The 26,379-nt window shown below is 37.4% G+C and overlaps 1 protein-coding gene across 1 annotated transcript in view; it reads right to left on the bottom strand.

Annotated features, from left to right (window-relative positions):
* The window catches only part of CDKAL1 (CDK5 regulatory subunit associated protein 1-like 1), a 622,071-nt gene that overhangs the window by 587,831 nt on the left and 7,861 nt on the right, over window positions 1–26,379 (bottom strand). The window contains exons 3-4 of the mRNA XM_010848824.1: window positions 25,191–25,365; window positions 23,888–24,000 (exon numbers count right to left, since the gene is read on the bottom strand). Coding sequence (XP_010847126.1) covers window positions 23,888–24,000; window positions 25,191–25,360 — 283 coding nt within the window. The 5' untranslated portion in view covers window positions 25,361–25,365. The remainder of the gene's footprint in view (window positions 1–23,887; window positions 24,001–25,190; window positions 25,366–26,379) is intronic.

Below are 26,379 nucleotides of genomic sequence, written 5' to 3'. Positions count from 1 at the left end.
ATGCATTTGAATTGAAAACTCCAAAATGTTTTCCCCAAGTAGAGTTAAGAATGAATTAACTGAATCAATTCTGGAATCTTGGTTGTAGAACTAAAGTCTGTTCTATTTCAAAATAATCTACCTAGTGAATATAACACAAAACCAAATGAAAAAGGCCTCCAAATTACTCATCCTTCAAGATTAAAGAGTGTTTACATACCATAAACAGAAGCTCCCTCATGACAATCTAATTGCAAAGAGCACTGTTTTTATGGTATACCTGAAAATCTAGCAAGAGCCACAAACAATAATATATAATGAAACTGACAAGCATCTGAAATAAAATACCCAGACATCAAGCAAAAATACACCAGACAGACCCACAGGGCTCTTGTAATGTAGGTCATGACTGTCAGACCATGGCGAAAACATGGTGACCCTTGATAAAAATTAACCTTGATTATATGTAATCATGCACATATTTTGCTCTCAGTAACCAGCCCTCTGAATTAAGTCCATAAAGCTGCAAGAGGTGGATATCGGAGTTTGTTGTGAACTACTTTTCACCAAAGAAAATATCTGCCTCATCATCTGTCGATGGAAGTATAAGGTAGCTTCCAACAAAATAGTCCAAGACTTCCATGGCCTTCATACCTCTTACTTCTGAGAGATCTTACTACTTCAACAAAATGCACTTCCTCTATAATGTGTTTGTACAGATGTCTAACCCTCCATAAAAACCTACATGTACATATATTCCAGCTATACTCATCCTTTCTAGAGGTAGAATATGGCTGAGTTTTTTTTTTTTTTGTAGAAAATTATAAAATAAGCAAATAAAAAGTCAGATCAGGACTAACAGGCCTGATCATATAATCTTATACAGTCTCTTTTTTGTAGAAGTCACTCACAAAGTCTCTGACTGGGAAAGAGGCGGTGCTAAAATACTGACTTCTCAATGAATCCAAACTCAGATACAAAACCTCTTACAAAACCTTACAGAGGGACAAAAATTCCTCATGCAGCAGAACAAAAAGATATGAGCATGTTCATATGGTATAAGACAATTTATCCACAGCTAGTTTTAACTCAGGTAGTGACAGCCTAATACTCATCAAGCCAGTGCTATAAATCTGAACCCAGTATAAGCCAGCTAGTCACATTGCCTTCCACAGCCACAAAGCAGATGTTTAATTCTGCCAGCCAGCCGTCACACACAAGAACTGAAAACAGGCCCCAGTGAAAGACTGTGCTTGAATCAGGGCAGATCCATGATCACTGGAAGAGCAGTGGGTCACAAAGGTCAAAGGTCAGGTCTGTAGGGCACACATCACTCACAGGAAACAATAGGTGTTCTCCGTACAGTGATTCCAAGTCTGAACTAAACCCACTGGATCATGGGTAAATGTACATAATTTTCTGATGGAGGAATATCCAAGATCCAGGACACTAAAACTGTACTAAAAAAGCGTAGTCTAACAGCTGTTATTTGATGATCTATACCCTAAACTAAATGATTTATTTCTGAACAGAAAATTCTGTAAGACAGAGCAGAAACCTAATTTTGATATTTGCAGCAAAAGTATGCCATTTATTACAACTCTAAGACAAAATAAAAAGCATGAGGCTGATTCTAAGAAATAGAATTTAAAACAAATGCAGTGTATTTTCTTTAAACACATATTAGGTTCACTTCCATCTGCCATCTTTCTAAAGGATGAAAAGCTCGCTAACTGAAATATGTTTGCTAATAAATATAACTTGAGATTCTTCTTTGAAATTAAACTGTAAAAGTGTTATGAAAACTGTCTTGTTTGCAGACGGCGCCAGTCACATACTATTTCCATTATGGTCACTAAGTGTGCTTATGTGTGTCTTATTTTACCTTGCTTGTCAGTGTGTGTTACTTATGTATTAAGAATGTGTGTATAGTAAATGTGTATATATGGTCACATATGTATATACACACACGTTTTGTTACTTGTGTGTAAATATGTATACACATATTCTTAATACATAAGCAGCAAACAGTGACAAGCAAGGTAAAATAAGAATATTGTATTCCACAATGGAAAGTTTCCATCTGAAAAGGCAGATCGAACATACTTTTTTAAAAAGGCAAACAGGAAATGTGTAACAATGAGTTGCACAACGTGGTCCTTAAAATCCTGAACTCACTAAATGTCATCATATTAGTAGGAGACTGGCTACAGGCTAATTTAATACTTAAATGTTAATATAATTTTCCCATTACTACATCTGCCATGAATGTTTTTTTAACCAATATAAGCAAGGTTAGAAAATGGTACGTAAGGAAGAAGAGAAAAATCCTCCAGCAATATCCTTATTACACAAACGTTTGCTAGATATTACTATACTTTCAAAAATGTGTGATTTGAGCAGAAATAAAGGAAGGAACTAGCTTAGTTTAAAAAAAAAAAAATAACTGAAATTAGACTACTTGTCTTGCCAGAAATATCTTTTAAAAATAGTGTAATTTTATTTAAAACATGCAAAGACTAAATCCTAAAATAATTAATTTCTTTAGCCACCTCAAGACGAGTCACAAAAAATAGCAGTGGATAAATCTTGTTACAAATACTGCAATGTGGACCCATACATATGATAAATAAAGTATAAGAAAGCACTCAGCATTTCTATGTAAACTGCTTCTGAAGGATTATTATGGAATGCACACACTGGCTGAACTTAAAGTGTTCACATTTTAAACATTAATTTACTTTGACTATGTGCATGTCAAAATGAAAGATTGCTGTCTGGATCCAGACATGCCATATTAATATTGAACACAGGCATTCACTTCAGGTCAGTAGTCACTCCAAGTCGACTTCAGCAGGTGGTAAAAGTAATGTACTCATTAAAATGTATGTGTTACAGGGTTATCTCCCCAAAACAGCTCTCAAATAGAGGGAGCCTTGAAACTGAAGCATTAGATATGCTAGAACCAACCTCTAATTGTCACAAGTCTGGAGAAAATTGAACTTACTCTCGTTCCCTAATAACCAATAAATTTAGCAGCCTTCGTCAGTATCTCAGGAAAAGCCAGAGTTTTAAATTCTGTGAAGCTAACTTGGTTGCCTTCAAGAGAGTAAAATGCTCTTGAACCAATCTACACAGACTAGAGGATCACTTCAGATGCAGAAGCCAAATATAGGAGTTTCCTTCATTTTGGATGCCTCAGTGTATTTCTTAATTAAGTAAAAATTTACTCCATTCATTTCAATTAACTCTATTCAAATTGTTTCCCCCTTTTCTGAGACAAATTCAGTTCTCCAACTAAAGGCATAAAGCTCAAGATATTAGAGCTGATTCAAACCAAGGAGATCCGCCCACTCCTCTGCCACCCCAAAAAATTACATCTGACCTTAGGCATGAGTAAATATACCAAAAACTCACTTCTTAAACTACTTTTCAACACCAGGGATAAATCTATCCCATTTATAACTGGCACACCAAAACTCAAACAAGATCATTCTCTAGCAATCTTTCAGTTCTCTCACTCCTAAGTCACCCCATCATTTCCACTAGCAGATAACTCACTTCATTTTAATAACCTTTTAAATATATACAAACTATGTTCTTTACAAGTTGTCCCCCCACCAAAAAAAACACTGCTCCATTCTGTACATAAATAAACAGGGTCTCCAAATTTGTAACTCATCACCTCACATTGCTTCATTTCTTCATTATCCACCCAAGTATGAGATAAGCGAAGAACGGGGAGAAAGACAGGTCAGCAGAGACAGGAGAAATAGAAGCCTTCTTACAAGGAAGAGACTGTATCAGTCTTGTTCACTGATGAATACACAGCACCATAGGCACATGATGAATATCTAATGAATAAATGAATTTATAAAGAACCAGAGAACACTGGAGTTCAACTCACTCATTTTAGATATAAGTATACTGAAACCCAAAAAGATTAAATGGCTTGGCTAAGATGACATGGCAAGTTGGTCAGCCTTGCAGAGTTTAACACACTAGATGCTGCTTTAACATCGAGTTTTTTCTTGTTCTACCACCTTTAATACTTATTCTTTACTCAATATAAATCTTTCTAGAGATTAAGAAATACAGATGCAATGTAGACCCTCCCCAGTCAGGGGGCTAATGTTTCTAAAGATTCCCATAGCAGGAGAATAATAAATTTGGAAGAAATTTAAGATCTAACTGGAAGACAGGACAGGGAGACCAAAGGTAGAAAAAGAACCCACAGAAGCCCCTATCAATATCTGTAAAATTTACTACAATCTAATGAAGATATCACACTAAAAGAAAAGAATAGTGACATTTAACTTTTAGTTCGAAATGACAAAGACTGTACTTTTCAGGTTCTCTACCAGACCACCTGATCTGCCTCTTGAGAAATTTGTATGCAGGTCAGGAAGCAACAGTTAGAACTGGACATGGAACAACAGACTGGTTCCAAACAGGAAAAGGAGTAAGTCAAGGCTGTATATTGTCACCCTGCTTATTTAACTTCTATGCAGAGTACATCATGAGAAACGCTGGACTGGAGGAAGCACAAGCTGGAATCAAGATTGCCGAGAGAAATATCAATAACCTCAGATATGCAGATGACACCACCCTTGTGACAGAAAGTAAAAAGGAACTCAAAAGCCTCTTGATGAAAGTGAAAGAGGAGAGTGAAAAAATTGGCTTAAAGCTCAACATTCAGAAAACTAAGACCATGGCATCTGGTCCCATCACTTCATGGCAAATAGATGGGGAAACAGTGGAAACAGTGTCAGACTTTATTTTTGGGGGGCTCCAAAATCACTGCAGATGGTGACCGCAGCCCTGAGATTAAAAGACGCTTACTCCTTGGAAGGAAAGTTATGACCAACCTAGATAGCATATTCAAAAGCAGAGACATTACTTTGCCAACAAAGGTTCATCTAGTCAAGGCTATGGTTTTTCCGTGGTCACGTATGGATGTGAGAGTTGGACTGTGAAGAAGGCTGAGCGCCGAAGAATTGATGCTTTGAACTGTGGTGTTGGAGAAGACTCTTGAGAGTCCCTTGGACTGCAAGGAGATCCAACCAGTTCATTCTGAAAGAGATCAGCCCTGGGATTTCTTTGGAAGGAATGATGCTAAAGCTGAAACTCCAGTACTTTGGCCACCTCATGCGAAGAGTTGACTCATTGGAAAAGACTCTGATGCTGGGAGGGATTGGGGGCAGGAGAAGAGGACGACAGAGGATGAGATGGCTGGATGGCATCACTGACTCGATGGACGTGAGTCTGGGTGAACTCCAGGAGTTGGTGATGGACAGGGAGGCCTGGTGTGCTGTGATTCATGGGGTCGCAAAGAGTTGGACACGACTGAGCAACTGAACTGAACTGAACCTCCCCTGCTTCCGAGAAAATTCAGGATTTCCTTTCTATGGTTTAATTCAAATATGAGTAAACTTCTTTTGACTTGCAGCAGATAAAATGCATACTCAAGATGTATCCAAACATTTACAAGTCCAATAGATTCTTTCTGGGAATTCCAACAGATTCCCGTTTGCAGGGAGGGGTCCCAAGAGGTCCCAGGGACCCTCCAGCACATCCCTCAGCTTCGTCGCATCTCTCAGATAAAAGATGATAAGCACTAGGGCCCCAAACTATCTCTCTCTTCCAGGGTGAAAGGTTAAGTCTCTACAAACGATCTAGGAGCCATTTTTCTTCCTTTTTAATCACTAACCCTCAGTGTCCTCTTTTCTAAATTATCTTTAAAAGGGGTGATTTAAATATACCTGAGGAAACAAATTCTAACGATCCTGAAGGATTATAAAAAAGTAAGTATAATCTACAGGAACGTCACACAATGTAAAAACCATACTGGGAGTGGGGGCAAGCATTCAAACTTAGCAGCTAGTTTCATACTCCGATAAAGGATTTTTCCATCCTCTATAACACCTTTAGGTTTACAAAGCAAACCACCAGAATTAAGCATTCTAGTGGCTGCCAGTCAATGCTAATTAGCACAACATGCTTAGATTTCTCAGGTGCTCCATAACCTACACCATGATGAAATCTAACTCGCCCCAGATGTTCTTGACCAAAGTAAAAGCATGTCTTTGGCAGGTGGCAGAAGAAATGATGAGTCAGGAAGAAATACTCAGCACTGGCCAGATGCCTTAAGGTATCACCAGTAGGAACAGGAAAATTAAAAGAACCAATTGAGGAAACTAACAAAGAACAATGTGTCTATTCTGTTCAGTCATTTCAGGCAGGAAATCTATGCTTAAGGTCCCCATGAATCACAGCATTTGTAATGCACCAAGAAGGCCCCTTACTATGGTCAGGCTCATTAAATGGTCTCAAAAACTTAAGACTACTTGACCTAAAAAAAATGCTAAATTTAATTCTTTCAGGTGGTTAAGAAACCATCGGTGGTTTACACCTAATAGTAAAAGAAAGGGCAACGAAAATGAGAAACCACCTCTGTACTTCATAGTATCACTAGGTAAATTTGACCCATTTCTCATGAATGACATGAATATTGATATAAATTCATTCAACAAACATGAACTGAGTGTTTATTATAGGCCAAATATGGTAACTGGTACCAAGAATACAAGAAACAAGGGCTATCTCTGTACTCAAGTTCAGTTTTATAAGAGAAAGACATGTAAACAAATAACTCTAGAAGCTAATGAGTGCTATAAGCAGAGATAAAGATGATCTTGGTGGTAATAGTGTGTTAAGGAAAAAGCCTGATTTGGAGGTGTGGTGAGGGAGACGGGATGAGGAGGAATGGAATTAGAAGGATTTCACACCTGGTACTTAACCTGAAGCTTTACCTCTTTCAAAGTGAGACAAAGAAAGTGAAAAAACATGATCTGTCCACTCGCCCCTCATATTTCTGCATCAAAATGTGTTATTTCACAAATGAGAATTAAAAAGTAAAAAAAAGATATGTGCATATGGTGTAATGAAACTAACACTATGTGCCTGTGTTCAGTGGCTTCAGTCGTGTCCAGCTCTTTGCGAGCCCGTGGACTGTAGCCCACCAGGCTCCTCTATCCGTAGAATTCTCCAGGCAAGAATACTGGAGTGGGTTGCCATGCCCTCCTCCAGGGGATCTTCCTGACCCACGGATCGAACCCAGCGATCGAAGACGCATCTCTTACATCTCCTGCACTGGCAAGAGAGTTCTTTACCACTAGAAGGCAATGGCAACCCACTCAGTGTTCTTGCCTGGAGAATCCCAGGGACGGGGGAGCCTGGTGGGCTGCCGTCTATGGGGTCACACAGAGTCGGACATGACTGACGCAACTTAGCAGCAGCAGCAGCACCATCTGGGAAGCCTATGTATGTATACACTATCAACTACAGTCCAAAGACAGCAAGGAAATCAAACCAGTCAATCCTAAAGGAAATCAACCCCGAATATTCATTGGAAGGACTGACGCTGAAGCTGAAATTCTTTGGCCACCTGATGTGATGAGCAGATTCACTGGAAAACACCCTGATGCTGGGAAAGACTGAAGGCAGAAGGAGAAGGGGATGTCAGAGGATGAGATGGTTGGATGGTATCAAAATTCAATGGACATGAGTTTGAACAAACTCCAGGAGCTAGTAAAGGACAGGGAAGCCCGGCAAGCTACAGTCCATGGGGTTGCAGAGTCAGACACTACTGAGCGACTGAACAACAAAAACACAGCCCAAAGTAAAAAACTTTAAAAAAAAAACAAGGGGGAAAGCCAAAGAAAAGATAAATAAGTTCCCTGATAATCCATGTCATCTCAGAAGCAAGACCTCCAATCTCCCAACTTCTAATCTCTTAATTCCTTCCATGAAATCACCCCATTCTGCCTCGCTGGTTCCCCAAAGAAGACATTTATTATACATTACTTCAATATACTAGCCTCATGTCCTAATTAACACTCACCATAAGAAAAAGATCTGCAAGAGAAATACTTTAAAAGATATTTAAATAGATTACAGTAAATTAAACACGTTTAAATTAAATTTCATTAAGTTACCAGTTCATTGCAGAGACTCGAATTTAAAACATAATGGTGAATTTTCTTTATTAAATACTTAATATAATAAAAGCTAACATTTTATCAACCATTTATTAATTTTCACAACAACCCATAACCCATTTTAGAGACAAGGAGTCACAGGCTCAGAGAGGTATGAGAAATACTTACTCAGTGATGCTGAGTATGCGTATTTAAAAATCACCCCACGTTGTTCAAGCATCTGAGTTGATCAGTGTCTTTCAGATTATGACAAGAACCAAAACTGGGGGACAAAAATTCCAAGGCAAAGCTACAGGGGCATTACACTTTCAGATAAAGGGCTAAATAATAGAAGGAAAAGTAATCCCCCCTAGAATACTTTTCACAGAAAGAATAGAAAGAATAAAAATACTTTGTAATTCTCATTGAATGAAGAAGAATAGGTAAGTTGAATTACTTATGTTTAAGTCATATACATTGTTTACTATGAAATTTTTAACACTTTTTAAATATTTTAGTTCACCCATATTTTAAGCCTTGGTCATCCTCACTGCATATTCATCATAAGGTCTTGCAATTTTCAACCACAGGTAGTATTTTTCTACTATTGGTGTTTGAGGATACATGACCCTCAAAGTTCACAGAATAGGAAAGAAGCATAATAAAATGGTTGACTTCTTAGAAACTGTCTATGATGTCTGTTTTTCACTCTTGAGATATTTTCTCATTGACATTTTTAAAAATTAAAAAATAAAAAGATGTTGATAAGCCTCTGCTTAATAAAACCAATGATCCAATTCCCTTTCCTAATTAAAAGCTGACAGTACTTGGAGTACTTACTATTTTCAATGAATGTTCAGATGTAACAGTCTTATTAAAATTATGTCTATTTTGTAATTTCCTTCATTACTAATGCATGCTTAAAGAAACCGATTCTGAGATTCATTTTTCTTGTTCTTTTCCAGTCTCTGACATAGACCGGTGAGTGGTATGGTGGACTAACAAGCATATTCAACCAACACAGATGACTGAAATTAAAAAGCTATAACAGATTTACATATCTAGGCCACAGGGAAGGGTCATACCGTTAGACCAGCAGCATAAATTAGCACATTATGAAGGCATCTAAAGGAGCCAAACAAAATTTGTATGATGGATCTTTTTTTTCATACAGATATACAATGCTGATTGACTGGATTTCTTTTAATCACAAGCATTATTTAGGGAAAAAAAAAACTGCTTGTATAATATGACATTTTATTACTTCAGCTCTTATCCTGAGAAGCACATCTGAAGCTATGGGGAACCTGGGGAAGGGCTGTAGATGGGAACCTATTGAAAGCATTTTGGGGACACTTAGCTGTCTCTCAGTTTCATGTACAGAAACAATTTTTTTAAGTTATTATGAGTGCATTTTTGCTCTAACTTACAACAAATCTGTAAACCCAAAGTCATTTATGAAAATAATCTGTTATTTACCAAACCCACAAGTTTTACATATATTAAAAGACTAGGTTAAAAAACAGATCTGTCTCTTGCTGAATAATTAAGACACTATTAATCTCTACAATAAGAATTTCCTAAGAGTATGGGCTCTGAAGTATTAAAGTGTCATAATACTTTCCTTCAATTTTTCATACTATTCCATAGCTCACAAAAAAAATTGTCAACCACTGGAAGAAAATGTCTAAATGATAGTTTTTAGCTACTGAAACAGTTGCTGAATAGTCAAATCCTCCTTTAATTATCCATTTTTTAAATAATTCAGACAAATCACACATGTATATTAGTAACACTGGCAAAAGCAGCAATAAGAGTGAACATTTAGATATAAGCACATACACTCTCATAAACATAATGAACCCCTCTAACTGCCAAGTATGTCTTCACTTCCCCCAAGCTACATACATTTAGTAACTGAGACAATCACGTCAGAGCTATAAAGATGAGTTTTTAATGGAGCAAGATGTTAACTATTTCTAAGGATTAGTACCTTAAAAAGAGATATTTAAGAAAATAACAAAAACCAAAATGTACAAGCTATGTTGGCTGGAAACATTTTCCACTTTTAAGTAAAGGAAACAGTGGAACCACACCTGAAGTCGTCTTAGATTTATTGATCTTACCCCCAAACAAAAGTCAAGCATTTCATACTACTAGTCACAGAAGCATCCCGTGCTAGTCTACATCCAGCAAAAATCACTGGCAAATTCTATTTATATTTAAAAAAAAAAAAAAGATAGCTTTGATTGGACATTGAAAATATAATATTAATAGTTGTATTATCTTCTTGGGTCATAAACTACATTGGATATAATACGCTCCATGAATTTAAAAAAAAAAATCAGGAGGTTTTCACCTAATAGCATGGGAAATGTATTCACCACATCCTATTATATAAATAATCCTCACTCCGAGTCAAATTCATTTTATTTAATTTTTGCATTCTTCACCTAGAGAAGCTATTCATAGAATCTAGAGTCTCCTTTCATCACACTACTCCCAGTAGGAAATTCAAGCAATGGAAGATCTTGGTAAATTTTCAAAGGTATTTTTACCATAAAATAACACTGCAGAATGGATAACCTATGTGGTATGACCTAAAAGCCACACAAATCATTTATTTATAGCTGTTATGTTTTAATCACTGGATAGTTTTTAGAGGCTTAAAAAAAATTAATGGTTTTTGCTATACAAAAGCAACTATGTTTTCCATGAAACATTAGGCTGTCACATTAATACAAGGTTTTATCATTAATTATACTGGATTATACTAGAGTTTATGTCTACAAGATGATTGCTAAATATCTGAATTTCCAAACCATTTCCAAATAAAAATGAAACCTGGTCCTAGCAAACTTTACATGAATTAAAAATCCATTTACAAAACAGAAAATTAAACCTAAAAAATATAACCTCAATTTAATACATTTGCAGATAAAACATGCAACATTTTTTTCATCAAAAAGCAGAGTATACATATGTAAACAGTGCCACCTTTTGGTATATTTCAGAACTGAGCTTCTAAATTGTACAAAAATACCTTTAAATGTAACAGATGAAAGAGAAATTTTAAAAACACCAGTTTACAATATAATAACATTAAAGTATAATAAATTAGCTGTTTGTTTTAAAACTTACATTTTCAAAAACTGAAGTATTATCTCGTGTATATGCTTCCATTTCATTTTCATGAGGTTGGCAGACCACCATGTCATTTCAAAGAAAACTGAGGTTCAGAAAATGTTAATGCCTGACCCAAATAATCCCTCAGTTAAGAATGGCTGAGTCCTCAATATCTTGAAACTGCTAGTTTTTAAATTTCAACATTAATTCCTCAGTCAAATCCTGTAAGGTACAATAATGCACTGTACTGAACAACAACTGAACTGAACAATAATGCACACATTTCCACGCTACATAAGATTTTGCAAAATAACTATTATTTGTACAGTTTTTTTGTATACACTTGCAAAGAAATGATATTTATGCTTAAATTATTACATGAAGAACACCCACTGACTACATTCACACAGCTGTTTACATTTTACAAACACAAAAACTCTTCGTCTAACACAGTATTCTTCCTGCCTCTATGCTAACAGAGAAAACCTTCACTGAAAACTAAAAAACCTTCTCTCATTTTTTTTCTCTCAGGGTAAAAAAGCCCTTGTTTATGGCTTGCACGTGATTTGCAACTTACCTAAGACACAAGATAAAAAGCTGCTTACAGATGAGATGGAAATGATAAGCTTCAAATATTCTCCCTAAAGCTTCTCTGTCTTAATTTGATCTCTTGTATTTAGATGTCTGTAGAGCATTTTAGCGGAGAAGGCAATGGCACCCCACTCCAGTACTTTTGCCTGGAAAATCCCTTGGACGGAGGAGCCTGGTGGGCTGTAGTCCATGGGGTCGCTAGAGTCAGACACGACTGAGTGACTTCACTTTCACTTTTCACTTTCATGCACTGGAGAAGGAAATGGCAACCCACTCCAGTGTTCTTGCCTGGAGAATCCCAGGGACGGGGGAGCCTGGTGGGCTGCCGTCTATGGAGTCGCACAGAGTCGGACATGACTGAAGTGACTTAGCATAGCATAGCATAGAGCATTTTCAACATCTTCTATTTTTAATCTCTTCCATTGATTTCCTGAATAATTTTTATGAGACTGTAATATATTTATTCTAAAACACCTTCACAACTCCCTGATTTTTGTAAGCTCACTAAGAATTCAGCTCTCACATGGAAAAAAGAAAATATTCAACAGTCTTATCTTTGATTCATTTGTTATTATGAATTTTACTCAAAGTGCAGTCATTGATAGTAATTCATGGAAATTTCAGAAACAGTTAATATATGTAATGAGTCCTTAAATTACTGTATACCCCCACTCAATTCAAAAGAAAGAAGAGCTGGTAAGATGGTAACTAAAATGGTTCCTGAAAATACTGAAAAAGTAAAAGCAAAGAGCAAGCCAGAGGGAAGAGTCAGAAGTACTACATCTTCTGAGAAACTGAACTCCAGAATCAAATACAATTACCAGACATTAACTAGAAATGTTCGTTAAGTAGCCTCACCTCTTGTTCCTAATATATTCAAGAAGAATAAGCACAGTGTGAGACATAAAAGCTGGTAAAGCTAGCCATTTCTAAAAATAACTTAGTGGGAAAGATTGAATATAAACGTAATACATTTTGTATTCCATTTCACCCTCACAGTTCTTTCTTCATCACTGGGAGGACTGAATGCACCGCCCCCACCGCAAGAGTAAATAACATAGAAATCTTCTCTAGATACTCTTAATTTCACTCCACTATTTCTGAATGAATGAAAATCCGATTTTGAAGGCCCTTAGTTTTATTTCTTTTGCTTCCACCCTAGGTAGAAGGGGAAAAAAGGAGAAAATGTCACTTTCGTTGACACCCTATACTATATGCCCCCTTACCAATTCCTGCAAATAACTCACCTGATTACAAGCGATGCTCCAAGATCACTTCTGTCTGCAAATGCACAGGCATACACATAGGTACATGAAAACATATAGAACTAAATTTTACTGCATTTGAAGGAACGTCAAAATTTCTAATACTGAATTCAATCCTACTAAATTGAAAGCAATTACTTCCAATTTATAAGAATGGATTAAATTAGATCACTGATTCAATATAATTTGCAGTGTTCATGTCAGGAAAAGTGATAATATGAGGGGTCTTACCAAGACATGTCAGGACCATGCAGTCTGGACTTGAGAGCCACTAAATAGGAGTTTACTGAAAAAACTCAAGGGACTCACGCACACACACCACACACATTTATTGAACCTTTAGAATATACTTTAATTTGTATATTTTACAAATATTCTTTAGAGCATAAAGAACAAAGTTAACTTCATTATAGTCAAAAAAATAGTTTTCATTTGTTCACTAACGCACACACAAAAAAACACCTGAATTCCTATCGTGTGCCAGGTACTGAATTTGATAATGATGAAACCACACACTGAATACTTGTGTATATACTAATATTTAATGTTTAGAAAGGATTGCTATTGTCATCTTCATTAGATAACTAAGGATACTGAAGCATAGAGGTCCTGTCCTTTGTCGAGAGCCATAAAGCTAACACACTGCGGTAGCTGGTTTCACAGTTTGGCTCAATATTAATGGCTACAGTCCGCTCTTAATCACTAAGCTACAGTGTCTCTGAGATGCCAAACAAAGGCAAAGATGATTAAGACAGAAGGAACTCACACACCATGGCAGAGAAAGGGTTAAAAAAAAAAAACACGATAAATAATCGTAAGACAGGAAGTAGCTGAGTTACCACTCCAAGTCAAAGGAAGTAAGCTGAATGGTAGCAGAGCAAGTGGAGACACAGCTGTAAAAGGAGTTAAAACGGATCTAAAATGATCAGATCAGGTGATCAAAAGAATAACCACACCACACACACACACAGCCCTTACGGCTACGGCTATATCACTTCAGTCGTGTCTGACTCTGTGCGACCCCACAGACAACAGCCCACCAGGCTCCCCCATCCCTGGCATTCTCCAGGCAAGAACACTGGAGTGGGTTGCCATTTCCTTCTCCAATGCATGAAAGTGAAAAGTGAAAGTGAAGTCGCTCAGTCGTGTCTGACTCTTAGCGACCCCATGGACTGCAGCCTACCAGGCTCCTGCGTCCATGGGATTTTCCAAGCTAGAGTACTGGAGTGGGGTGCCATTGCCTTCAGCCCTTAAATCACCCATATACATGAATATGTGTATACAACACGACACAAAAATTCGTAGACACTTTTCAATTTGAGAATCATCATGCTACGATGAAGGACGGACCAAACGAAAAGTCTCTGAAAATGCCTGGATGTTCAAACCATCTTGAATTAACCAAACACATGTTAGCAGGGGAAATTTTAAAGTGCTATAATTCACTCTATTCTCCTTTAAATGGAACATCTTTAACCTCAATATTTGTTAACAGATTTGGGGAGTAATGAGATACTCAAGATGTACCTTACACAAAGGTTAGTTTTTAGTTAAGCATGAAAGCAATATAATGCCAAAAGGAATCAAATGTTTATCCTCAGATTCAAAATCTCCCACTTTAGCACGGCAAAGGACAATAACCACATTCTAGAAGAACCACAGTCAGGGCAACAGAGCAACAAGGATGTCAAGTAGTACTCGATCAATGAACAATTTCACATGCAGTGTCAAGCATATGGTGAGCTGTATCCAAGCTGAATCATGCTGCCTCTGGAAAGGTCAATTTGTCCAGTTCTTACACAAGTCCTACTAAAAAGTTTAAAAAGCAGTAAGTCAGAATAAAATAGAGTTAACAAACTTAATGACTTCTAATAATTTTATTAGAAGACTATTTGTAACACAAAATTCACTTTTCCTAGTAATGGCACAGCTGCAGAGATCATATAATGTAATACTGCCATCTATTGTCCAAGAGCTAAAAATACATGTCTCTCTAACCCAAACCCACTGAAATTTAAAAGCCAAAAAAAGCCAACATTATTTTACATGTTCTGGTGTCAGTATCTCAAAAGAGTTTTTTCCCCCAATTCAGAGAAAACAATGCCTAGAAAGATTTTCAAGCGAAGCCTTGGTGATAATTATTTATCTGCCCATTTTCTTAAAAAATAAATAAAATTTTAAAACAGGCTATTTCTAAATTATCAAAAAAAAGTTTTATAAAATCTCAAAGGGTAATATGAATATTAAGCAATTACGCAAAGTTTCTGAAAATCTATCAGTCTGTCAATTTGTCACTCATAAAAATTCTAAAATACTGAACCTAGAAACTATTTTAAGTTGTTCAGTACCAGAATGCCAGCAATTCTGAAAAGATGTCATCTTAATACAACTCAGCACTCCACAGCAGTTTATTCACAAAAATTAATGCAACTATGTGTGAGCTGAAGTACTACCACTTACGTGCTACATGGCAAAACCCACCACAATATTGTAAAGTAATTAGCCTCCAATCAAAATTAATTAATTTTTAAAAATGCAAACAAGAAGTTTAAGTGACTTGAAAAGGTCAGACCAAAAGTGGAACAGATGAAAAATGATCTTCACGTTCCCAAAGAAAGATAAAAAAAAAAAAAAAGGTGAAGCTTCCCCACATCTATTAGTGAGAAAATTAAGAAAAAGAACATAGAACTTTTATCCAAATAATTTGATTACCATGCACATTAACTACTACTGGACATTCACAACCTGGAGCCAAAATATTTTAGAATTCACAAGAGTAAACTAGATTTTCTCTGTATCTCTGAAAAAGGTGAAGATTCTAATCAACCATGTAGTTTCACTCTCAAATACAAGAGAGACACACTGCTCAGGATGTAAACAACAATGACAAAGCTGACACTACTTAATCTGCATGGATAACAGTACAATCAAAACTAGTCCCACTTAGTTGACTGTTGTTTGAAACACATGTAGCTTTGTGCTTCTTATTATGATAAGAGGACATTCCTGTTGAGACAAAAAGAGGAGAAATAACAAACTAAATATTCCCATGCTCTATTTAAAGAAGAAAAAACTAGAATGTAAAGATCAAAAAAAAAAAAAACAGTATGTATCCTGATCTGTATCACAGTAACAGAGTCCCAACACACTTTTTTGAGATGTTTCATTCCACTTAAAGCACTGCAGGATTTAAGTAAATTTTTAGTATACAGAATTTAAATTTTAGGAACTTGAATAGAGAAAGCTATTCACTTTTTATAATATAAAGTATACTATTATTCCTTATGTAACAATTCCTTATGTAAAGCAATTTTCTCCTATTTTCTCAGTCATCTCAGGCTGATTTTAAAATAAAGACAACTTCCTTACAAGACCTTATAAGGGAAAACAGGTAAATTTTAAGGGTAAATATAATCTAAATTATTCATCAATAAAGTTGCTTTAAAGTAAAAAAAGAAAAGAAAAGAAAAGTTACAGGAAAACCATTCATCACAATATGCCAATTAAGATATGTAATATCTTTATTACAACACTTATGAAATGTACATATTCAGCTCCATTTTCAGGTAACCTAACAATGTTATAACACTTCTATAAAGTCTACTTACTCCCTGAGCTCACATAGGCAACAGTTGATAGTTTTCCAGAAAGTGATGCATAACATATGGCAATTAATTATATGTATCAATGGCCTCCCAAATGGAAGCACTTTAAAGACCCAATTATAAAAATGATTTCTCAATTACGTTTGTCCACATTCTTCCAAATGACGGAGTCTTTCATTAATACACATGCACACCCTCGGCTAATTAATTCTCCTACACTGACTTTCATTTCAGTCTTTGGTTTTATTTAGGAAATCAAATCTGTAGCCTGCAATTTCCACTTTAGAGAGCATACTTTAGCCCCCTGAAATAGTGCTCATCTTCCACGCTTCAACCATTGCATCTTTTACTTTACCACCGTTCCTTATCAACTTTCTTCAACAAAAAGGGAATGTGGCTGAAGACTAAGTCTTGACTCAATTCCTTCTGAGATCACAAAGGATGTTCTTGTTTCAGGTAAGCCATTCCAGAACTCCAAGTACAGGATTCCAAAGTCTCACCCACCCAGGACAGGAAATCGTGTCTGACTCTTTGCAACCCCATGGACTATACAGTTCATGGAATTCTCCAGGCCAGAATACTGGAGTGGGTAGCCATTCCCTCCTCCAGGGGGTCTTCCCAATCCAGGGATCAAACCAGGGTCTCCTCATTGCAGGCAGATTCTTTACCAGCTGAGCTACCAGGGAAGCCCTACCCAGAACAGGAGGTCTGATCAAAAAAGACAGTCTGGTTCGACTGTTTCAATCCCAATAAATAAAAGTAAATAATATACATTTAGATTTAAGATATAGATATCATCTAATTACTTTCTGTCTACAAATCCTAACATTGTGAGTTGTTTTGGTTTTTCTTCCATCTGGGCAGATAAAAGGTTCTTTAAGACTTCTTTTTAAGACCTCTATCCTTAAAAGCTGAATCTGTTGGAGAGAGACTCCATAGAAAAAACAGAGCTCAGTGATCCAATACCAACTGTCATCCCTGCCACAAGTGGTTCATCCTGGTTTTATTTTGTTGGAAGACACACCCTGGAAAAGGTTTACTCTTCTACCCCTGCACCATCGGTTCTTCATACAAGACCAGCTTTTAATAAAATTCTCAATTTTCTAGGTGATTTAATAGTGGCAAAAAGTAACCATAAAAATATTATGACTTATGAAGAATATTCTTACAAGAGTACATGAAAAGCACCTAATATAGTATTTCCACAATAACCAGGGAGAGAAAATCAAAGTAAATTACTGGGAAGTTAGTAAAAAGTATTTTCTTAAAAGTACTTAAAGAAAGTACTTTTAAATAAGAGTATAGTTTTCTAGAACATATGATATATATAAAAAGTAAAAGCTTATAAAATTAGCCTGAAATGCCCATATGAGGACGTTTTACAGATCAGATATAGCTTCTAATTTAGTTGGAGGAAAGGCTTTGTTTCCCTTTATATAATCCTTTCTATGTTTAACTTCTGGGCTTTAAAATAACACTAAGATTCAACAATCTATAAGCTGCAGTCCCCTCTGCATTACAAGCACTCTGCAAATGATCACAGTAAAATTTACTTTCACTGTAATTCCAGACAGACTTCAAAACCTTCAGATAAAAGCACCATCTCTGGCTACACAATAAAGAGTTTCTGCAAGGAAATTCTGTATTACATTAAGAAAATGTTCTACTCAGCACATAACTAAACCCTTCATTGTAAACATTAATGACCAATATATATAATTTAAGTCAGCAACCTATATGTCAGGATATTTTTAAATAACTTTTTCAAAGCCCAGGTCAACAAAGTCTTTGTTCTGTCTTTATCCCAAAGCTACATAAAACTAACAGTTAGATATGAATGCACTTTACAAACTGTAAGACACTACCCACATGTAAATAATTGTGGCGATGGTGAAGGGGCAAGAAGGCTCAATTACAGAGGTCCATGGAAGGCAAGCTAAAAGCTCTGCACTAAGATGGCTGATGATTCTTTCACTGAATTGCACTAGAAATTCAAGAATACGAAAGTCAGGAAGATGGGAGATGACCTTCTAATTAAGGAGGTAGGAATGGACCAGGAAGCTCTCAGCTGACACTGCTGTCTGTAACTAAACAGCGACTCCCAACTTCTCACTCAGAACAGAAGTTAATAAGCTGTGCACATTCCTGCAGCGTGGAGTCCAATGGTGTATATTCCTCTCACCCACCACTCCAGGAGAAAAATGGCTTCTAATAAGGATCACATGGAGAAGGCAACAGCACCCCACTCCAGTACTCTTGCCTGGAAAATCCCATGGACAGAGGAGCCTGGTAGGCTGCAGTCCACAGGGTTGTGAAGAGTTGGACACGACTGAGAGACTTCACTTTCATTTTTCACTTTCATGCATTGAAGAAGGAAATGGCAACCCACTCCAGTGTTCTTGCCTGGAGAATCCCAGGGACAGGGGAGCCTGGTGGGCTGCTGTCTATGGGGTCACACAGAATTAGACATGACAGAAGTGACTTAGCAGCAGCAGCAGCAGAAGAGACTACTACATACAAGAGAAGAAATTTCAAAATGAAGGACAGCAAAAAACAACTACTCTAGTCATTAAAGCCATTAATAATGTCCATACTAGACCGCCCTTAAAATGTCATAAAATTGAAAGACGCTTACTCCTTGGAAGGAAAGTTATTACCAACCTAGACAGCATATTAAAAAGCAGAGACATTACTTTGCCAACAAAGGTCCACCTAGTCAAGGCTATGGTTTTTCCAGTAGTCATGTATGGATGTGAGAGTTGGACTACAAAGAAAGTTAAGTGCTGAAGAATTGATGCTTTTGAACTGTGGTGTTGGAAAAGACTCTTGAGAGTCCCTTGGACTGCAAGGAGATCCAACCAGTCCATTCTAAAGGAGATCTGCTGCTGCTGCTAAGTCGCTTCAGTCGTGTCCGACTCTGTGTGACCCCTTGGAAGGACTGATGTTGAAGCTGAAACTCCAATACTTTGGCCACCTGATGCGAAGAGCTGACTCATTGGAAAAGACCCTGATGCTGAGTAAGATTGAGGGCAGGAGGAGAAGGGAATGACAGAGGATGAGATGGTTGGATGGCATCACTGACTCAATGGACATGAGTTTGGGTAAACTCCAGGAGTTGGTGATGGACAGGGAGGCCTGGCATGCTGCAGTCCATGGGATCACAAAGAGTCTGACACGACTGAGCAACTGAACTGAACCAATGAGGAACTGAAAATAATTTACCAACTTTCCAAAATAAATAATCCAAAACCAATAACCAAAGGAAGCATTATGGTGAGGGGGGAGTGCATTTTCTATTTAGTCTATAAGAAATCGCTCACTTGAAGAACACACTCATGAAATGTATGTGTTCAAATCACACTTCTTTTAAAAGCCAGTGTACCTACCAGGACAGTTTGACTGCTTTCCATGATACTAATTTAATTATATCATGCAAACAGGTGTCCAAGTTTTGGAGAATTACATCATTTTTCCTTCAGTAGGGCAGAAAATGAAAAGCAAGCAGGAATTATTTTCAAAGGTTTAAATCACCTTCTCCTCAAAATAAAAAGGGTTTGAAAGAGTCACCAAACAAGCACTTACTACTCTGAGCAAGCCTCTGTGCAGTGTTACTATGGAGTAATTACCTTCCTACTGCTGCTGCTGCTAAGTCGCTTCAGTCATGTCCAACTCTGTGTGACCCCATGGACAGCAGCCCACCAGGCTCCTCTGTCCCTGGGAGTCTCCAGGCAAGAACACTGGAATGGGTTGCCATGTCCTTCTCCAGTGCATGAAAGTGAAAAGTGAAAGTGAAGTCGCTCAGTCGTGTCAGACTCTTAGCGACCCCATGGACTGCAGCCCACCAGACTCCTCCGCCCATGGGATTTTCCAGGCAGGAGTACTGGAGTGGGGTGCCATTGCCTTCTCCGAATTATATTCCTAGATTTACACAAAAGCAGCAATTTCAAGTATATACTGACATAATCTCTCTTCTTTCCTCAAATAGTAAAAAAACATCCACTTTCCTCAAATAGTAAAAATATCCCCCACTGGTAACTGAGAATTCTGAATTTCTCTGTATCCTGTTTTCAATAATCTCTGTGTACATTATATATATATAACTATTTTATACCTCATTCTTATCAATTACAGAGTTAAATGAAAATATTCTAGGTATGTGCTGTGCTTAGATGCTCAGTCATGTCCAACTCTTTGTGACCCCATGGACTGTAGCCCGCCAGGCTCTTCAGCCCATGGGATTCTCCAGGAAAGAATACTGGAGTGGGTTGTTATGTCCTTCTCCAGGGGATCCTCCCAACACAGGAATCAAAACGCAGTCTCCTGCATTGCAGGTGGATTCTTTACCAGCTGAGCTACCAGGGAAGCCCATTTTAGGTCTACATTTGATTAATTATAAGCTATTAAGAAATAATATTTTTTATAAACTCCCATTATTTCACAATAACAAAAGAGACCACTGGCATAGGCACCCAGAAATCATTCATATATCTAACTAAATGAGAGATTTCCTGTAGAGATTTCCTTATTAAATGTCCTACTGAAGATAATGCTTATATTTTCTGGGCCTATAGCATCTAGACAAGCATGAAAAGTGGTCCTATTGTCTACTGCACTCAAGCCAGACTAAACTGAAACCGATTACAAATTTCTGAAATGGGTAAAATCAAAAACAAATAAAATTAATAAAAATATGTATCAGTAACACAGACATATAAAATAAACCACATTAAGAAAAATAAATTTCATATTTAAGTGATTGGTTCCTTAATGTTCCCTTTTTAGTATTCCCAAATGAGAAACCAAAATTAGGTGTGCATAACAAAGCTTAACATTCTTGTGTAAACACATTAAGACTGTTACTTTATATAGAAGAGTACTGTTATAAGATTTTTTAAAAATGCTAATAGAAACATTAAAATATGTTGGATATTTAATATCACATAGGAAAATGGCAACCCACTCTAGTATTCTTGCCTGGAGAATCTCATGGACAGAGGAGCCTGGTGGACTACAGTCCATGGGGTTGCAAAGAGTCGGACACGACTGAGCGACTAACATGCACACACACAGGATAAATCAAACTTAGAATTTTTTTTAATGTTTCAGGAAATTACCTTTAAAGTGATTTCCTTAATTTTCAAATGCACCATCAGAATGTATTAGACAAGTCTAGGCTAAATTATATAAAAATTACTAATGAACACAGAAGTGATTCTAAAAGCAGATTTTCAGTGTTTTTTTTTTACCTGTTTTAAGACTGATTTTGCTCTCTAAACAATGGTATCAAAAACAAAATTAATGACATATGACCATTTACTTATTGAAGGAAACAAAGCTATGAAAGGAGTTAACTTTCCAATCTTCCCTACTCCTAACATCTGCATTGAACCTAGGACCAGCCAATTACACATGCAAAAGCAAGTTGCTATGTGATAAAGACTAGCGGTCAAAAGCAGTGTTTTGGAGTAATGCAGGAGATTCAGGTTTGATTCCTGGGTCGGGTAGGTCTCCTGGAGAAGGAATGGCAACCCACTCCAGTATTCTTATCTCTGTCCATGCCCATGGACAGAGGAGCCTGGAGGGCTACAGTACATGGGGTCGCAAAGAGTTGGACATGACTAAGCAGAGCACAAGCAAGATAACACAAACAAAGCATTGGGCCACTGCCTGTCACAAAGCACTCAAACTATGTTCCCATCTAATATACATATAAGAGAAACAGAGATGTGTGCGCGCCAGTTAGGATGCCTACATATTTCCTAACTCTGCGGAGAGGATCTAGAAGCACTGATACTTCATGGTGGCAATGAGCACACCTAGTGCCCAGGTCTTTGGTCTGGTTCTAAACACTAGTCTCCTAATGAAAAGGGTCAGGATTTCTCGAAAAAGTGGTTGCTTCTGAGGCTGGGAAAGGGAAAATACAAGACTAGAACCTCCTGTGGTGCCAGACAATAAGGAAGTGATCAGAAAGCAAGGGGGGCATGTCTGAAAGACACAGGCACCAGCCTGATGAGGTCCTGTGGCCAAAGCTGGAAAAATACAAGCAACGACATGATGACAGCACCGAACTAGAACCTGTAGAATAAATATCCATGAGTCCATACTGATACAAACAAGTAGCATGGTGGCAAAAGGACAGCGCTTCCTTACAGAAGAAAGTGTGTACGCTCAGTCGCCCAGTTGTGTCCAACTCACTGTAGCCCACCAGGCTCCCCCTGTCCATGGGATTCTCCAGGCAAGAATACTGGAGTGGGTTGCCATTTTCTTTTCCAGAGGATTAGAAGAATTCAAGCTATTAAATGTGGGAGGAAAGAAAATAGAAAACCACCACTACGCAACTATCACAGTAACAACTGTTGCAGATGAGATTCACCAACAGACACTAAAATTATCGAATACTAAAATTAGGATGCAAAAGGTTGAGGAAACACAGGATATTTATTGGTTACAGTGAGAAAAATAACTCAGAAGAGAAATCTAGCAGATAAGGGTTAGTGTACTAACATCATGAAGCCCCTGACGTGATGCGCTGAGAAGGATACAAGAACACTTGCATGCTCCTCTTGCCAGAAATGCATTAATTACCTTATTCTAACCATGAGAAACTAGCAGACAGACCTAAGGTGATGGGCATTCTACAAAATGATTCTCTTTCAGAAGAGTCAAGGTCATAAAAAAATGAGAAAAAATTTGAGAAACTGGCACAGATTGGAGGAGATTAAGGAGACATTCCAAATAAATGTAAGGTGAGATCTTAGATTGGATCCTGGAACATAAAAAGAATGTAAGTGGGAAACCTGGCAAAATCCAAACAAGCTCTGTCGTTTAGATAATAGTATTGCACTAAGGCTCACTTCCCAGTGAATTATACCAAAACTACGTAAGATATAAAAGGCGTACAGAAACATAATTTTGCCACTTTTCTGTCAGTCCAAACTTATTTCAAAATGAGTTTTATTTTTCTTTTTTTAAATGAGATATATAGTCACCCCTCAGCACTTGCAGGGGACTGGTTCCCAGACCTGCGGCCGATATCACAATCCACATATCCCCAAGTGCCGCACCTGGCTCTCCTATTGGAGAGCTCAACATCCCAGGACTCAACCAGCCCCAGACTGTCAGTCCAGTAGCATATGCACTGGCAAAGGGCCCCAGATAAGTGTGGCACACAGCTCAAAGCCACGTTGCTCAAGAGTCTAGACAACATACTAGCATTTTATTTTCTCTTAAAATCATTAAGTCATGCTAAAATATCCTTTAGTTGCTGAAGCTAGAACTTATATCTCTAAAAACCCTGGCTTTAAAAAATGTAATCAATAAAACACATTACGTATCTCATTACCTGTAATTTTATATCCATAAGCAGCCAGTTGTCCAGCCATGTATTCTCCATCTGAATTATTATGAGAACAACCCCAAGTTCGTATCCAAATTTTCTGTATGCCTGGAATAGTGCTGTTAATCAATTTTAAAAAATAAGCCTCATTAAGGGATTTTTTAAAATAAAAAGCACTAGTTAATTTCTGGGCATATTATGCAAAAACACTCACTGCATTCTATTCATAAGCTATTCATTAAATGTACCAACTTAACACATAATGTTCTGTTACACCAAAAGTCTAAAATCAAGATAAAATAACAGTATAAAATTCTAAGACTCTTTTTCTATGTAAAGAATACCTTTTCTCCAAGTTGTATTTTAAGTTCAATACTACTAAATACTACCACTAAGTTCAATTCCTGGAAAGGTACAAACAAATAACAATAGCACAGAAGATGGTTCTAGCAGCAAAAGCAAATAAGGAAAACCTAAACACATCTGAAGGCCACTATATACTAATCACAATCTTCATAACTTAGATATAAATAACTCAATCAAAATGAAAATCTGTCACCCTACAGCACTATTAATAATAAAAGTATTCCACATATAAAAAGAGTTCTAAAAAATGTAATTTTTAGAAAGGGAATAAAAGGACTTTCAACTTGGATTGCCCTAAGTAATTAACAACTAAGAAGACATTACCTTTAATGATATGGTCAAGAAAAAGTTAATAAATTTCAGGTATTAAGCAAATTTAAATTCATAGACTTTATGACTCTGTTCCAAATAATCAAATGCATCAAAGTTTTCAAGTTTACTAGATATACAAATATAAGCATATTAAAACTGCATAATCCTTTCTGGCTAGGTTGTATTAGAATTCTACTAGACACCTAATAGTATAAACAGCACAAGAATCTGTGTCAAAAGCCTTTAGTTGATTCATAAGTACTTTAAATTTGCTAAGAAAAACCACATGCCCAAACCACCACTATCTCATAAGAATCACAAATTCCAATAAAAATTTTAATGTGGAAGTAACAAGAACATACCAACCACAGTGATATCAAAGAGATCTGGTCGGAGGAGGGTGGGAGGCAGGGTGATCTATCTTTGTGCCAAATACTGCCCTAGGCCAATATGCAATTTGACATCTTTAATTAATGACTTTGCTAAATATAACCATTCAAATTAAAAAAGCCTACATATTTCCTTTCAAAACTTCAAAGATTCTTTTAAAAGATACATTATGTGTATCACATACAGTAGTGTCAGCCTCTCCCATGGTACAATACTGAATATAATTTCAAAAGCAGCTTACCTATCACTCGGTGGACTGTTTTCCTCTTGCAGATACTTTTGGGTATTTCGCCTTCGCACCTTTGGAACAACGTGCTTTCTCGAAAAATGCCTCTCTTGCGGCTTTGAATCTTCTTGCGACACAATATCTTCTATGTCATTCAGGAATGTATCACAGGATGCAGAAGGCATTTTCTCTATCATATAAACAAGTTACAAATGATACAGGCATGAGTCCTCAGAACATCTGTTTAACATATCACCTATGAAATATTCTTGCCAAACTTGAATCTAATAAAGCCTTTAGATTTTAACTCTAACTTTACAGAAAATACAAAAGATACTGAAAAACAAGAAACATCGGATAAATCAGATAAATCTTACTGAGTGGGACATAAAGTACATGAAAAGAGATTTAACATTACCAGCAATCAGAGAGATACAAACTAAACCACAATGAGATATCACTACAAATCTGTAACATACCACAGCATGCATCAGTTCAGTCGCTCAGTCGTGTCTGACTCTTTGCAACCCCATGAATTGCAGCATGCATACCACCTGTCAATTACAGGCCTCCTCCCTCCCCAGGTGCAGCAATGGCGCACGTGACCCACGCCTGCCAGAGTAATTCACCCTGAGCCATAAAGACTGGCTCAGGGTTGGACCTAACAAGCCCAGTCAGTCACAATCACCACGAGGACTTCCATGCCAGTGCTAACTTCTCTTTCACTGAAGTGGCTCAGTTAGGAGGATGTCAACTTGAGGCTACTGGGGGGCCATCCTGCCTGCCACAAAGCAGACGACTACCCAAGGCAGGAAGTCTTATAAGAGCTGGAGAGATGAGATCCTTGAGCAGCTGGATCCAACCAATGCCTGAAGCCAGACATAGCCCTGCTCTGCCCATTCATGTGAGCTCAGGAATTCCCTGAGGCTTAAATTCATTTGAGCTGGGCTTTCTGCTCTTGCCAATAAGAGCCCTGGCTGACTCAGCACACTGCTGCTGCTGCTAAGTCGCATCAGTCGTGTCCGACTCTGTGCGACCCCATAGACGGCAGCCCACCAGGCTCCCCTGTCCCTGGGATTCTCCAGGCAAGAACACTGGAGTGGGTTGCCATTTCCTTCTTCAATGCATGTAAGTAAAAAGTGAAAGTAAAGTCGCTCAGTCGTGTCCAACTCTTAGCGACCCCATGGACTGCAGCCTACCAGGC

This window comes from Bison bison, unplaced genomic scaffold (genome assembly GCF_000754665.1).
Source record: "Bison bison bison isolate TAMUID 2011002044 unplaced genomic scaffold, Bison_UMD1.0 scf7180017864274, whole genome shotgun sequence".
Lineage (NCBI taxonomy): Eukaryota > Metazoa > Chordata > Mammalia > Artiodactyla > Bovidae > Bison > Bison bison.
This window is presented reverse-complemented; position numbering and strand designations above follow the sequence as displayed.